Genomic DNA, 13,943 nt, shown 5'->3' with positions numbered 1-13,943 from the left:
TGACACTTCAGCTCGACTCCCCTGTCCAGACCCCAGGTGTAAGGCTGCATTCACACATTTGCGTAGGTGATTTGCGGCGTTTTGTACCAAGATTTGCAGCGACAAATTGCAGCGTTTTGTACCGCGATTTGCCACGACAAAACGCGTCGTTTTTAACCGCGGTTTTGTATAGGTCATTGTGGGCTATGGAAAACGCTGAAGCCGCCCGATACGCGCGACAAAAAAGGGTCCGGGACTTGTTTCAGCTTCAGGCGTTCGGCGTGGAGATGTGAACCATCTCCATAGACAATAATGTTATTTTTTCCCCTCCAGCGTATTGTAGCGTCGCGCTTCAGGCGACAAAACGCCTAGGTGTGAATGCAGCCTTAGTGCAGGGCTGGAAGGGCAGACGGACAGATGAGTAAGTGATGGGGGAAGGGGGGTTGACCGATCGGGGAGAGGGGTGGTTTGTTTGCCCCCCCAAAATGGATCACTACCCGCCACTGGTCCTACTCCTGAAGGTGGCGCTATAACCCAATGGTCATAGATCAGGATCAGCTCTGTCCTTCAATGAAGAGAATAGTGGAAGGAGCTCCTCTGAACCCCCTCCATGGTGATCATACAATAGTTGATGATGAGTGAAGACTGGTGCAGGTTGGTAATGGAAGGAGGTCTGCTGATCTGCACACTAGTCATTGGGTGAATGGGATAATGACTTCCTATCATAGTCAGGGTTGCTGCAATCATCCAATCACATATGATGTCACCTTCCGACACCTCGACATATTCCAGCGTCACAGAGGTCCCCTGTACAGTGCTCCTTATCAGCTCTCCCCTCCTCCTCCTCCTCTCCCCGTGACTGGACCCGGCTTATCCCTGGACCTGCCCGGCAGCTGCCACGTTTCAGTGGTGACGTCAGCCCAAGCCAACAGATTCCGCTAGGGGGAGCCGGAGCTACCACTCCAGGAACCAGGACAAGGAGAGGGAGGGGCCGCACACAGGGGAGGGGTGATGGTTCGCGCTGCGCAGGCGCGGAATGCCCGCGGCTCTCTGGGAAATGAAGTCTCTGCCCGCCCATCTTCCATAACTCGGGGACGGCGTGTACGGGCGCTGTAGGACTACATCTCCCAGGGTGCAGCGCGGGGCCGGCCTTCTGTCGCCAGTGCGAAGCCTTCCTGAGTTGGAGGATTCACTATTTCCTGGTTTGGGCCGGCAGCCATTTTGGGGTTACAGAGAGCTCGGGCTTACGGCGGCTGTGCTGGTATTTGGGGGGTAGTTCCTGGGCTGCTGGGGGGAAGAATTAGTTCTTATCATTAGATAGTAGGTTTGTCTCTGGAACCTTCTGTGGAGCTCCGGTCCGCCGCTTTACTTTCCATTCGTCCCCTGGACCCGGGTTTGCTTGGCGAGGCGGAGGGTCTCCGGTGTTCGGTGTGTTGTGATTCTGCAGACGCGGTGGAGAGAACAGTGACATGTCCAGCATGAATCCCGAGTAGTGAGTATGATGTGCGGGGAGATCCGGGGCCAGGCCGGGGGGAGGCCTCTCTATGTTACCTGCTCTGTCATTGTCACCGGAGGGAGGGGAGACCATCATACACACACAGCTACTCCTCATATACTGATAAGGTGTGCTGGGATGTAGACAGGGCCATTGTCACCAGCATCTGTGCAAGGACTACAAGTCCCAGCATGTCCTCACCCCAGTGTACACAGAGGGGTGCTGGTACTTGTAGTCCTTCTACACCATAAATCCCAGCCCTGCTATAGTCATGGCCAGGATTTCCTCATGTACTCCTCCCTTCATTTCCTGTATGTCAGATCCCCCTCCATGGAGATGGATCATTCCTTCCTGTACCCCTATCTCACCTCCTATACCCTGTCTGTATGTCAGCCCCCCCCCCCCCCATATTGATGGTTCATTCCTTCCTGTACCCCTCATACCTCATCTACTATTCCCTGTCTGTCAACCCCCCCCTGCATATAGATGGTTCATTCCTTCCTGTACCCCTATCTCGCCTCCTATACCCTATCTGTATGTCAGCTCCCCCATATAGATGGATCCTTCCTGTACCCCTCATCTACTATTCCCTGTCTGTGTCAGAACCCCCCCCCCCCCCCATATAGATGGTTCATTCCTTCCTGTACCCCTCATACCTCACCTCCAATGCCCTATCTGTATGTCAGCCCCCCTGTATAGATGGATCCTTCCTTCCTGTACTCCTCATCTACTATTCCCTGTCTGTGTGTCAGAACCCCCCCCCCCCCCCCTTATAGATGGTTAATTCCTTCCTGTATCCCTCATACTTCAGATCTCCTCCCATATGAGGGGTACAGGAAGGAATGAACCATCTCAATGGAGGGGGGAATCTGACAGGTTATAGGAGGTGAGATGAGGGGTACATGAAGGAATTAATTATCTATATCTCGCTTAATATAACCTGTCTGTATGTTAGATACCCCCCCCCCCCGGAGATGGTTTATTCCTTCCTTTACCCCGCATATCACACCCATTTCCTATACTGTCTGTCAGACCCCCCCCCCCTCCATATAGATCAGGGTTCCTCCAATTGTTGCTAGGGGTTCCTCCAATTGTTGCTAGGGGTTCCTCCAATTGTTGCTAGGGGTTCCTTGAGCAATGACCTATTTTTGCCTCTCAAGTTCCCAGGGACAGCAATGATCTTTTTAGACATCTGTAGGGGGGTTCTTCCCCAAGACCACAGATGTAAGGAGCACTCTTCCACTGACCATTGCACCAATGTATCATGAGTTGTAGACATAGACATTTTTTAACAGGGGTTCCCCTGAGACCGGTTATTTCAAGGGTTCCTCCGTGTTGAAAAAGTTTGATATACCGTATTTGCTGGCGTATAAGACGACCCCCTAATTTTCCAGCCAAAATGTTGGTTTTGGGATATACTCGCCGTATAAGACTACCCCCTTCCTACTAGTCATGCCTCGCCTCACGGTGCCACCATTACATGCCAGACTGTGCCCTTACCTTATCCCAAGACATGCAGAATCGCGGCCGTACGATTTTTCAAAAGCCGCGCCACCTACGTCTTCTGTTCCGTGATAGGCGGAAACACTCAGCTTCCCAGGAGGCACTGTGTTGAGCGTTCGCCTATCACGGAGGCCCTCTCGTCCGAGGACGAGAGGGCCTCCGTGATAGGCGGACACTGAACACAGTGCCTCCTGGGAAGCTGAGTGTTTCCGCCTATCACGTAACAGAAGACGTAGGAGGCGCGGCTTTTGAAAAATCGTACGCCCGTGATTCTGGGATAAGGTAAGGTTATGTTACCGACGTATAAGACGACCCCCGACTTTTAAGAAGGTTTTTAAGGGGTTAGAAAGTCGTCTTGTATGCCGGGAAAATACGGTAGATGGTTCATTCCTTTCTGTTCCCCTCATATCTCACCCGCTCCCTATTGCCTGTCTGTATGTCAGACCCGCCTCCATGGAGATGGTTCATGCCTTCCTGTACCCCTTATACCTTGCATCCTATACCCTGTCAGTGTGTCCTCTCCTGTGTCATGGCAGCATCTGTCTGCACTGTCACCCAGAACAAAATAAAATATAGCGCAACATGGCAATCGGCACCTCATCTGAACCATTAGGTTTGTGTGCCCTAGGCTGTCTTATGACCTTTTGTGTCAGTGGCTATCTTATCACATCTGTCGTCCATAGCCATCATAAAGTATCTTCTACCTACCGTGGCCATCTTCTGATAGGGTCTTTAAAAAGTATGGGTTTAATGATATAATTTTTTTTTTTTTTTTTTTTAAGAATCAGACTTGTCTGTGGATGCAGCATTGGTCCCCTGACACTGAGAACCATGCGACCAAACTTCGCTGATCGGTTCTGACAGTTCCCTGAGTAGACGGCAGCAGACTGTCAGGCACAGCTCTCTGCTCCCGCCTCCCTCATTGGAGTGCTGAGTTGTGAAGGAGTGGGGAGCGGCCGGCTCAGTCTCTTAGCGACTCGCTGAGCGGGGTGTCAGTCCAGGCACCTGGCGGATCCAGACTGCCATTGTCGGGATAGTGCGGTACCTGGACTGATATCTGTGTTGTCAGCAGAGAGCGGACTTCAGTGACAGGAGTGCAAAACGACTTTTGGCTGGACTTCTCCTTTAAATTTATGGCCATCTTATGTCTAAGACCATCGTTTAGGTTGCCTCTATGACCATCTTATCGCATGTCTTTGTCCCGTCTATAGAATCTTAGGTCTGTGGCCATCTTATAGCCTCTTGGATCTATGGCCATCTTATTAGATGACCATAGATTTAAATGCGGTTAGATAACCCTAGACCTTAGATGTCAACAGCAGTTAAACGTTGTAGCATCTCAGGTCTGTGGCCGTCCTGTAGCATTTTATGTCTATAGTTACATTATAATGCTTGAGTAGGGAACCTTGACACCCCAGCTGTGGTGAAACTACCCACCATGCCCCTGCTGCCTTTTGGGAGTCATACCTGTGGCTGTCGGAACCCTGCAATGCCTCATGGGACTTGTAGTTTCACAACAGCTGGAGTACTGAGGTTGTCTGCCCTTGTTATAGCAATTTTGGAGGCAAACACTTTTTTTCTTGGCTTTAGTTTTGGATAGAGCTGGGAATATTTAGAAGCCTTTTGGATTTATTTTACTGTTTTGGGGAAGATTCACTATGTACTTGTCCTGTGACCACTTTCACTGAAATTGAGAAAAAAATCTTACATTTTGAGCTGTCACCAGAACAGCAATAGAAGGGGCATCTTCCAATGAGAAACTCTCACAGGCACATTGAACATTTCCTCCCTTCCTCTTTTGTGTATATAAGACGGGAAGTTTGGGAAAATCCGCCTAAAGGAAGACATAGGCCCAAATAAATCTACTGGGGTTTTATTCAATTAATATCTTAAATGAAAAAAAGGTTTACATGTAAAGCGGTTCCATATTGGCCGGAAGAGACAGCAGCGCTGGATCCACTGGGTTTGTAAGTATAGGTATGAATTATAGCAAAAAGATGAGGTAAAGGGCAAGTTAACTGTTTTTTGGGGGTGGAGGGTGAATTTTCTCTGCAAGGAGCCTCCAGGTTTTGGGAAATTACAAGAGCCATCAAGTCCTGCCAGTTGGTCTAACGCGGTCTATTCTGGCACTTGTAGTTTCTTAGCAGATGGAAATTTAACAGGCTGACAGAATAAAATGTCGTGTTCCACAGGGTGGATACGATTTAAATAAACTCGATTTTAAATAATAATTTCTAAAGAGCAACTGTCATCTCTGTCCTGCATCAGCTCCTCCTCCTTCAGAGCTTTGATTCATTGAATGAGTTTACCTAAAATGTAAATCTTGCAGAATATACAGCCTCATGCTACATAATTAAAGTGGAGGTCTACCCTAAAAAAAAAAAAAAAAAAATTACACCCAAATTCGACAAAAAAATTGAAAAATAAAATTTTACTTACCAGAAATTGCGGTTGCTATGCAGATCTTCCTAGTCCACGGCTGATTTTCATTCTCACGTTTTCTTCTGGGGGAAACTGTGTATCCCAGAGAGCAGCCGCCCATTCATACAGCGGCGCGAGACTCGTGCATGTGCAGTAGGAAATGAGCAGTGGCTCCACTGCTTGTTCTCCTTAGTGAGGATGGCGGCACCAGGACTTGAAACGATCGAGGGATCGGCCTTGTGGGACCGACACCGCGGGTGCCTAGGACAAGTAAGTGTCCTTATTAAAAGTCAGCAGCTACAGTGTTTGTAGCTGCTGACTTTTAATAAGGACACTTACCTGTTTTAAAAAAAAATATGCTGGTGGAACCCCACTTTCAGTTCCATTTCATGCTGAATAAACTAAATTATTAATGTATCTTAAATAGAAAACCATCTTTAGATAGATTTTTACTCAAAGCATTTTATTAAAATAAATTTGATAAAAATTAAATCTGATTTAAATAAAAAGTAACAAATCTATTTTTTTTTTTTTTATCCACCCGGTTTTCCATTTTATATTGGATCTGCCTCTTTCCCTTTTATACTGTTGTATTTTACCTGTTAATAGGCCACACTTTATTATCTTTCCCTTTTACAATGTGTTGTCATAGTCACTGCTTTGTTTTGTCTGATGGAAGCCTTTGATGCTTATCAATCAAGATTTTTTTTTTTTTGTCAGTTGTATTTGAACTGCCTGGGTAAGAGATTGATTAGTAATCATTCTTTGTAATAATTGTTGAAGTATAGAATGATGATTTTTTTTGGAGGCCTTCCAGTCACAGGCTTTGACTGACAGCAGCAGGAGCAAATGACTCCCGCTTCCATGTCCAGTGAGAGAGGAGAGAACATCTGCTCTTGGCGCAGCACCAAATCAAGATCAGGCTCAGGTAAGTATTTAGGGGAGAAAAAAAACACCTGTATTTAGCTCTCTAAAGAGGAGATCTACCTGTTTCCATCAGCTGTTGGGTGTTGACGCCACCATTGCCAGTAAGGGTACTCGGCAGTGTAGCATTGCAGCTTCATGCCGGGTCCCTACTGCGCTTGCCAGAGTCACCGCTGCTCTCTCCTACTGGCCCGGTGGTGGGGGAAAAAAGGAGGGAGCCAAGCTGCTAACCTAATTCTCCATGGCCCAGACTCCCGCCTCCCGCTAAGTGGGGACAGGATACTCTTGGGTGGAACTCTGCTTAAAGTGTAAGTCCACCTTTACAGAAAATCTGTAAGGTGAACTTACACTGGCCCCCCCCTTAAGTCCTGCTGTACAGGAGTCCCACGACCCTCCGCTGGGATGCCACTTCACCAGTCCGTTGTCTTGAAAACCCCAAAAGCTTAAAGCGGTAGTTCCCCCTCCAAACATTTTTTACCCTTAGTCTGATGCTCATTTTGTCTAGGGGAATCGGCTAGTTGTTTTAAAATCGACGCTGTACTTACCGTTGTAGAGAGCGATCTTCTCCGCCGCTTCCGGGTATGGTCTTCGGGAGTGGGCGTTCCTTCTTGATTGACAGGCTTCCGACGGTGGCATCCATCGCGTCACGAGTAGCCGAAAGAAGCAGAACGTCGGCGCGGCTCTATACGGCGCCTGCACACCGACGTTCGGCTACTTTCAGAAAATCGTGACGCGATGGATGCGACCGTCGGAAGACTGTCAATCAAGAAGGAACGCCTATCCCCGAAGACCAAACCCGGAAGCGACGGAGAAGATCGCTCTCTACAACGGTAAGTACAGCGTCGATTTTAAAACAACTAGCCGATTCCCCTAGACAAAATGAGCATCAGACTAAGGGTAAAACTTTTTTGGAGGGGGAACTACCGCTTTAATATCCTATCAGTACCTCTCGGTGTATTTCAAATCCCCGGATCGTTGAAGCTGCATCCCAGTGCCTGACAGTGGGGGTTCGCGGGACTCAATATAAGTTCACCTTACTGATTTTCTGCAGAGAATGCAAATCGTCTTTTACAACCCCTTTTAAGTATCGCATCAAAGTGATTGTAAATGTTTACATTTTTTTTTTTTAAATAACAAACATGTTGTACTTCCACTGTGCAGCTCGTTTTGCTCATAGTGTCCTGGCTCCTCCCCGCAATAACTAACCCCCCTCTGGGAAGCTCTATCCCGAGGGTGTTAGCTTGCTAGCGCGCTCCCTGTCATACACGCTGCATCCATAGACACAGCATGTATGACTCGGTCCCGCCCCCCAGCGGCCGCGTCATTGGATTTGATTGACAGCAGCAGGAGCCAATCAACGCTGAGAAGCAGTAGAAAAGAGGGCGCCGGGGGAAGCGCACAGCAGGTAAACGGGCTCAGGTAAGTAAAACGGGGGGACCCGTGACAGCGAGGTGTTTTTTCACATTGATGCATTAAGGTGAAAAAACACGAACCTTTACAACCCCTTTAAAGGTCTAAAAGTCTCAGGATTCTGCCCGGCCTTTTTTTTTTTTTTTATTAATCGCCATGTAAGCCTCCTGGTGGTGGCTACATGTCCTAGGATGACCTGATAAAGTTGGTTCATTTCTTTTTGGAGACCTGCAGCTTTCCCATGCGTATTATAGACCAGATTAATTGGCAGTGAAATGTTGGGACTTGCGCCACTCTGAGGTTAATTTTGACAGATGTCCTTTTTGATATGATTTCTTATGTTTGTTTTGGTATAACTGAAGGATTTACATGTTCCATCAGTTGTGTAAGGTGGGCCTGTACTCGATCAGTAGTAGATGGTGTCTCTTTTCTCATTGTAGAGTATGATGATCAGGAAAATGCCCGCTATTCTCAAGTATCTTTTGAAAGATCTTCCCCAGCCTCACCCACCTTGATTCTTGGATGGCTGGGTGAGGCGATGGTGTATTTCAGTAGGAGTTAATTATGCCTACATGCTTCGTAATTGCAATTTATAGTACCTAATGTTAGCTGTCTGGGTTGTAGATTGATCGCTATAGATTGAGCGATCACCATGGACTGAAAGATTGAGCTGCAAAGGATCTATCTAGCAGAAAGACAGACAATATGGAAACAGAAAGCAAACAGTTTTTTCAGTTTCAGACGTCAGCATGATGATGTAGGCTTTGTATCTTCAGGAAGTGGCAGTCCTGTTACAGAGAATTATACCGGCTCTATAAATACTTTGCAGTGCTGGAGCTTTTCCGTTTTCACATTGTTGGGTGAAGATAGAGGTAGACTGTTTGCTGTTTCTAATATGTCCTCTGTGAATGAATCCACAGCCAGCCTTCCGTTTAGCAGGGAGTCATATGTGTGTCACATGGTTCTTACAAAACACATTGCTGCAGGTTTCGCAATCTGCTGCCTGGAGCCGCCGTTATCACTTCCCTTTATTAAATCTAGGGACATTTAGACACTATTGGGGGGACTATTCCATAGAGTAAGTAATTTTCATTTATTTATTCCAGTATTTTCTTTTGGCTTGTGTTCTATGAAATGAACCTTTCATTCAGGTCCCAGTATGCAGCAGTTCTAGTAACTATAGAGCAAGGGTTAGTTCAGCATTCCTCTTCAGCTTGTTTTTCCTGGCTGGCAGAACACGATTTTCCATCCACCATCTTTTAGCTGGCCAGATATATTGTGTGTGTGTGTGTGTGTGTGTTTTTTTTTTTTTTTTCGGATTGTTTTTTCAGTTTAATACTGAAACAAGTGGCAAACATAATGGCCAGTAATACTGGCTCTTAATCAAGTAATAAAATAATGCTACAAAAGGTTTAGGCTCCTGCAATTTTATTAGTGAATTTGGACCTTTCGGTTTATTGCCCATTTGCCTTATGCTTTAAGTCGGGCATCTCCAAACTACGGCCTTTCAGCTTTCGCAGAACTACACGTCCCATGAAGCATTGTAAAACTCTGACATTCACAGACATGACTAGGCATGATGGGAGTTGTAGTTCCTGAACAACTGGCAGACCATAGTTTGGAGACACCTGATTTAAGTAATGGGGCTTTGGATTTACATTAGCCATAGTCCTGATTATGTAGTTTTCAGATTTGGCAAAAACAAAACTTTTGGGGTGATCTATGCAAATGGAAGCTGGCTGTTCATTGCAGAGCCCATACAGCGCCTCGAAAAAGCATTCATACTCCTTGAAATTTTGCAACCAAAAACATGAATGTATTTTATGTTTTTTTTTTTTTTTTACAAATATCTGAAAAGTGTGGTGTGCAGTTGGATTTAACCCCCCCCCCCTTTACTCTGATACCCCTAACTAAAATCTAGTTAAACCAATTGCCTTCAGAAGTCACCTAATAAGTAAATGGAGTCCACTTGCGTGTAATTTAATCTCAGTATAAATACAGCTTTTTTTTTTTAAGCTCTCAAAGATTTGTTAGAGAATCTTGGTTAACAAACTGCGTCATGATGGCCAAGGAACACACCAGACAGGTCAGGGATAAAGTTGTGGAGACGTTTAACCACTTACCCCCCGGACCATATTGCTGCCCAAAGACCAGAGTACTTTTTGCGATTCGGGACTGCGTCGCTTTAACAGACAATTGCGCGGTCGTGCGACGTGGCTCCCAAACAAAATTGGCGTCCTTTTTTTCCCACAAATAGAGCTTTATTTTGGTGGTATTTGATCACCTCTGCGGTTTTTAGTTTTTGCGCTATAAACAAAAATAGAGCGACAATTTTGAAAAAAATGAATATTTTTTACATTTTGCTATAAAAAAATATCCCCCAAAAATATATGAAAAAACATTTTTTTTCCTCAGTTTAGGCCGATACGTTTTCTTCTACATATTTTTCGTAAAAAAAAATCGCAATAAGCGTTTATTGATTGGTTTGCGCAAAAGTTATAGCGTTTACAAAATAGGGGGTATTTTTATTATTTTTTTTACTAGTAATGGCGGCGATCAGCGATTTTAATTTTTTTTTTTTTTTTTTTTTTTTTTTTTCGGTACTGCGACATTATGGCGGACACTTTTGACACATTGGCATTTTTATAGCGATCAGTGCTATAAAAATGCATTGGATTACTATAAAAATGCCACTGGCAGTGAAGGGGTTAACACTAGGGGGCGGGGAAGGGGTTAAGTATGTCTGGGTGTGTTCTTACTGTGGGGGGGGGGTGGCCTCACTAGGGGAAACACTGATCCTCGGTTCATACATTGTATGAACCGAAGATCAGCATTTCCCCTGCTGACAGGACCGGGAGCTGTGTGTTTACACACACAGCTCCCGGTCCCCGCTCTGTACCAAGCGATCGCGTGTGCCCGGCGGCGATCGCGCCCGCCGGGCACACGCACGGGAGTCGGGGGCGCGCGCCCCTAGTGGCGGCTGGGAGAGAGGACGTCATACTACGTGCTCTCGCCCAGCCGAGCCACCTTGTGGACATATAACGACGGTGCGCGGTCGGCAAGTGGTTAAAGCAGGGTTAGGTTATAAAATAATATCCAAAGCTTTGAACATCTCACGGAGCACTGTTCAATCCATCATCCGAAAATGGGAAAGAGTATGGTACAACTGCAAACCTACCAAGTCATGGCCGTCCACCTAAACTGACAGGCCGGGCAAGGAGAGCAATAATCAGAGAAGCAGCCAAGAGGCCCATGGTAACTCTGGAGGAGCTGCAGAGATTCACAGCTCAGATGGGAGAATCTGTCCACAGGACAACTATTAGTCGTGCAATCCACAAATCTGGCCTTTAAGGAAGAGTGGCAAAAAGAAAGCCATAAGAAGCCGTTTGAAGTTTGAGAAGCCATGTGGGGGACACAGCAAACATGTGGAAGAAGGTGCTTTGGTCAGATGAGACCAAAATTAAACGTCTTTGCCTAAAAAGCAAAATGCTATATGTGGTGGAAAACTAACACTGCATGTCACCCTAAATGCACCATCCCCACCGTGAAACATGGTGGTGGCACCATCATGTTGTGGGGATGCTTTTCTTCAGCAGGGACAGGAAAGCTGGTCAGAGTTGATGGGAAGATAGATGGAGCCAAATACAGGGCAATCTTAGAAGAAAACCTGTTAGTCTACAAAACACTTGAGTGGAGGTTTACCTTCCAGCAGGACAACAACCCTAAACATACAGCCAGAGCTACAATGTAATGGTTTCGATCAAAGCATATCCACGCGTTAGAATGGCCCAGTCACAGTCCAGACCTAAATCCAATTTGAGACTCTGTGGCAAGACTTGAAAATTGCTGTTCGGACGCTCTCCATCCAATCTGACAGCTTGAGCTATTTTTCAAAGAAGAATGGGAAAAAATGTAAGAAGATGTACAAAGTTGGTAGAGTCATCCCCAAAAAGACTTGCAGCTGTAATTGTAGTGAAAGGCGGTTCTACAAAGTATTGACTCGGGGGCTGAATACAAATACACGTTACACTTTTCACATATTTTACCGTATTTATCGGCATATAACGCGCACCTTCATCTTAAGAGGGAAGATTCAGGAAAAAAAACTTACATTTTAAATAAAGGACTTTGAAGCAAAATAAGGGTCAGTGCCCATGAATGCAGCTTGATTAATGCCCATCTGTAGCCTCCCCATTGCCAGGAATGCAGCCTAATCAATGGCCATCTCAGGGAGGGGGGCGGTGTGAACGCCGTCAGATTACATACAGAGAAAATCTCCTGTTTACTCGGCGCCCTCTCTAATACAAAGTCCCGTCTCCTGGACTGGCTTCAATGATAGACAGAACACTGGTCCAATGCTGACTCAGGAGGCGGGACTTCCTCTTACAGAGTAAACAAGAGCTTCTCGTGTGTATCTGACGATGCTCCCCCCATCCCTTTCCCCGTTCTCTCAGAGGCAGCCCAATTTGCAGTATCGGCGTATAACACACACGCTATTTGCAACCGATTTGCAGGGTGAAAAAGTGAGTGTATATGAATTTACTTCACAACTTTACAATTATATGCCACTTTGTGTTGGTCTATCACATAAAATCCCAATAAAATACATTTAAGTTCTTGGTTGTAACATGACAATGTGGAAAATTTCAAGGGGTATGAATACTTTTTCAAGGCACTGTATATATTGGCATCTTTTATTCCCTGAAAATTTTATCCAGAAACCCAGTTCTTTAGGAGAACAGCTTTTTATTTATTTTTTGAGCATTTCTTTTCTAAACTCAAACTCTTTTTTTTTATTTTTTTCAGTATCCTTAAGTTGTTTTCTGCGTTCTGTATAGAAACTAGACATCGTTATTGTAGTCGGCTGCAGGATAAGTTGATTGCATGTTTTAGTTTGTCACATGGATTGTTGCTAATTTTCTCTGTCATATGACTGACGGCTTTCTGTGTTATAGAATTGTAAAATAATTCTGTAGTATCCAGCAAACCACAAAATATGCAGGTTTTTTTTTTTTTATGGTTTCCACTCTGAATGAGTGACTTGATTTTTATGCCCCTAGGCTTTCTCCCCCACTGCAATCTACATTTAGAAGATTTTCATGAGAAGCCTAAAATCCATCTATGAAAAGTCTCATTGCCTCCTATGCTCACCCCTGTACATGCTATTTTGTCATCATTCTTAGAATAGCGCTTTAGAAGGCTACAATGTGTGGACAAAGGGAAAAGCAATACTGTAGTGAGTTTAAAGGCACTGCACACCCCAAATAATCAATGATCGGAGACAATTCCCCAGGTTTTTTCTTTTTTTTTTTTTTTTCGCAGCAAATAAATTCTGGTTATAATATCAAACATTTTTTTTTTTTTTTTTAAAGATATTTTTATTAGGGTTTAAGACAAACCAACAAGCACACACAAAAAAAAAAATACCACCAGACAACCTGGCCATAAACGTTAGGCAATACACTCAGCCCTGGTTCACATTGGGCTGCGGGAGTGTAGCCGTGCGAGTTGGCCGCGATTTAAGAGACATCTGTGCAGGTCTCTGCACAGATGTCTATGTAAATCGCGGCCCGAAATCGCAAAAAGTAGTACAGGAACTACTTTTTAAAATCGGTGCAGCGCCGCACCGATTAGGACAGTGTCATTGCCGACAATTGGCGGCAAATGCCGCCGATTTGATATGCGATTTCACATGTGAAATCGCATCTCAAATCGAGGGAAATCGTACCCAGTGTGAACCTGGGCTCAAACATAGAAAAATAAACTGACATCAGTGCAAAATATAAAGTAGGCACAGTAGTAAAAGGCTCAGGTATACCTGGATATAGCAAAAGCGGAGGTCCAGACATTAGAGATCCGCGAGACACGCCCCATCACTGGTCAAGCAAGAGTAGTACAATCAGTGCTGGGAGAGGGTTAGCGCACTAGCCAACCATCTACCCCAAATTTTGTGGAAGGTTTTGTTCCGTTTCCGAATTTCAAAAGTAAGTTTATACAGTGGGATAGCGTCAATGAGATTTAACCAGAGGGATTTCAGAGAGAGGTCTGTGCGCCCTTCCAGGACAGTAAAATTGCCTTTTTAACATAGAAGAAGAGTCTGCGGAGCAGTCTCTTGGCAGGTGATGATAGGTGTAATAGGCAGTTCTTGGGGTGGATTATGTTTGGGAGGCCTAGCACCAATGAGATGAAAGCACCCACCTCTTCCCTGAAG

The 13,943-nt window shown here is 45.4% G+C and overlaps 1 protein-coding gene across 1 annotated transcript in view; it reads left to right on the top strand.

The window, feature by feature from the left end:
• Positions 1-1,126: 1,126 nt before the first annotated feature.
• RAB1A (RAB1A, member RAS oncogene family) overlaps positions 1,127-13,943 on the top strand; it is a 56,681-nt gene continuing 43,864 nt past the window's right edge. The window contains exon 1 of the mRNA XM_040351248.1: positions 1,127-1,471. Within this exon, the coding sequence (XP_040207182.1) occupies positions 1,449-1,471 (23 nt within the window). The 5' untranslated portion in view covers positions 1,127-1,448. The remainder of the gene's footprint in view (positions 1,472-13,943) is intronic.

Source organism: Rana temporaria, chromosome 4, assembly GCF_905171775.1.
Source record: "Rana temporaria chromosome 4, aRanTem1.1, whole genome shotgun sequence".
Lineage (NCBI taxonomy): Eukaryota > Metazoa > Chordata > Amphibia > Anura > Ranidae > Rana > Rana temporaria.
The sequence above is the reverse complement of the archived record's forward strand: the minus strand, read 5'-3'. Positions and strand labels throughout refer to the sequence as shown.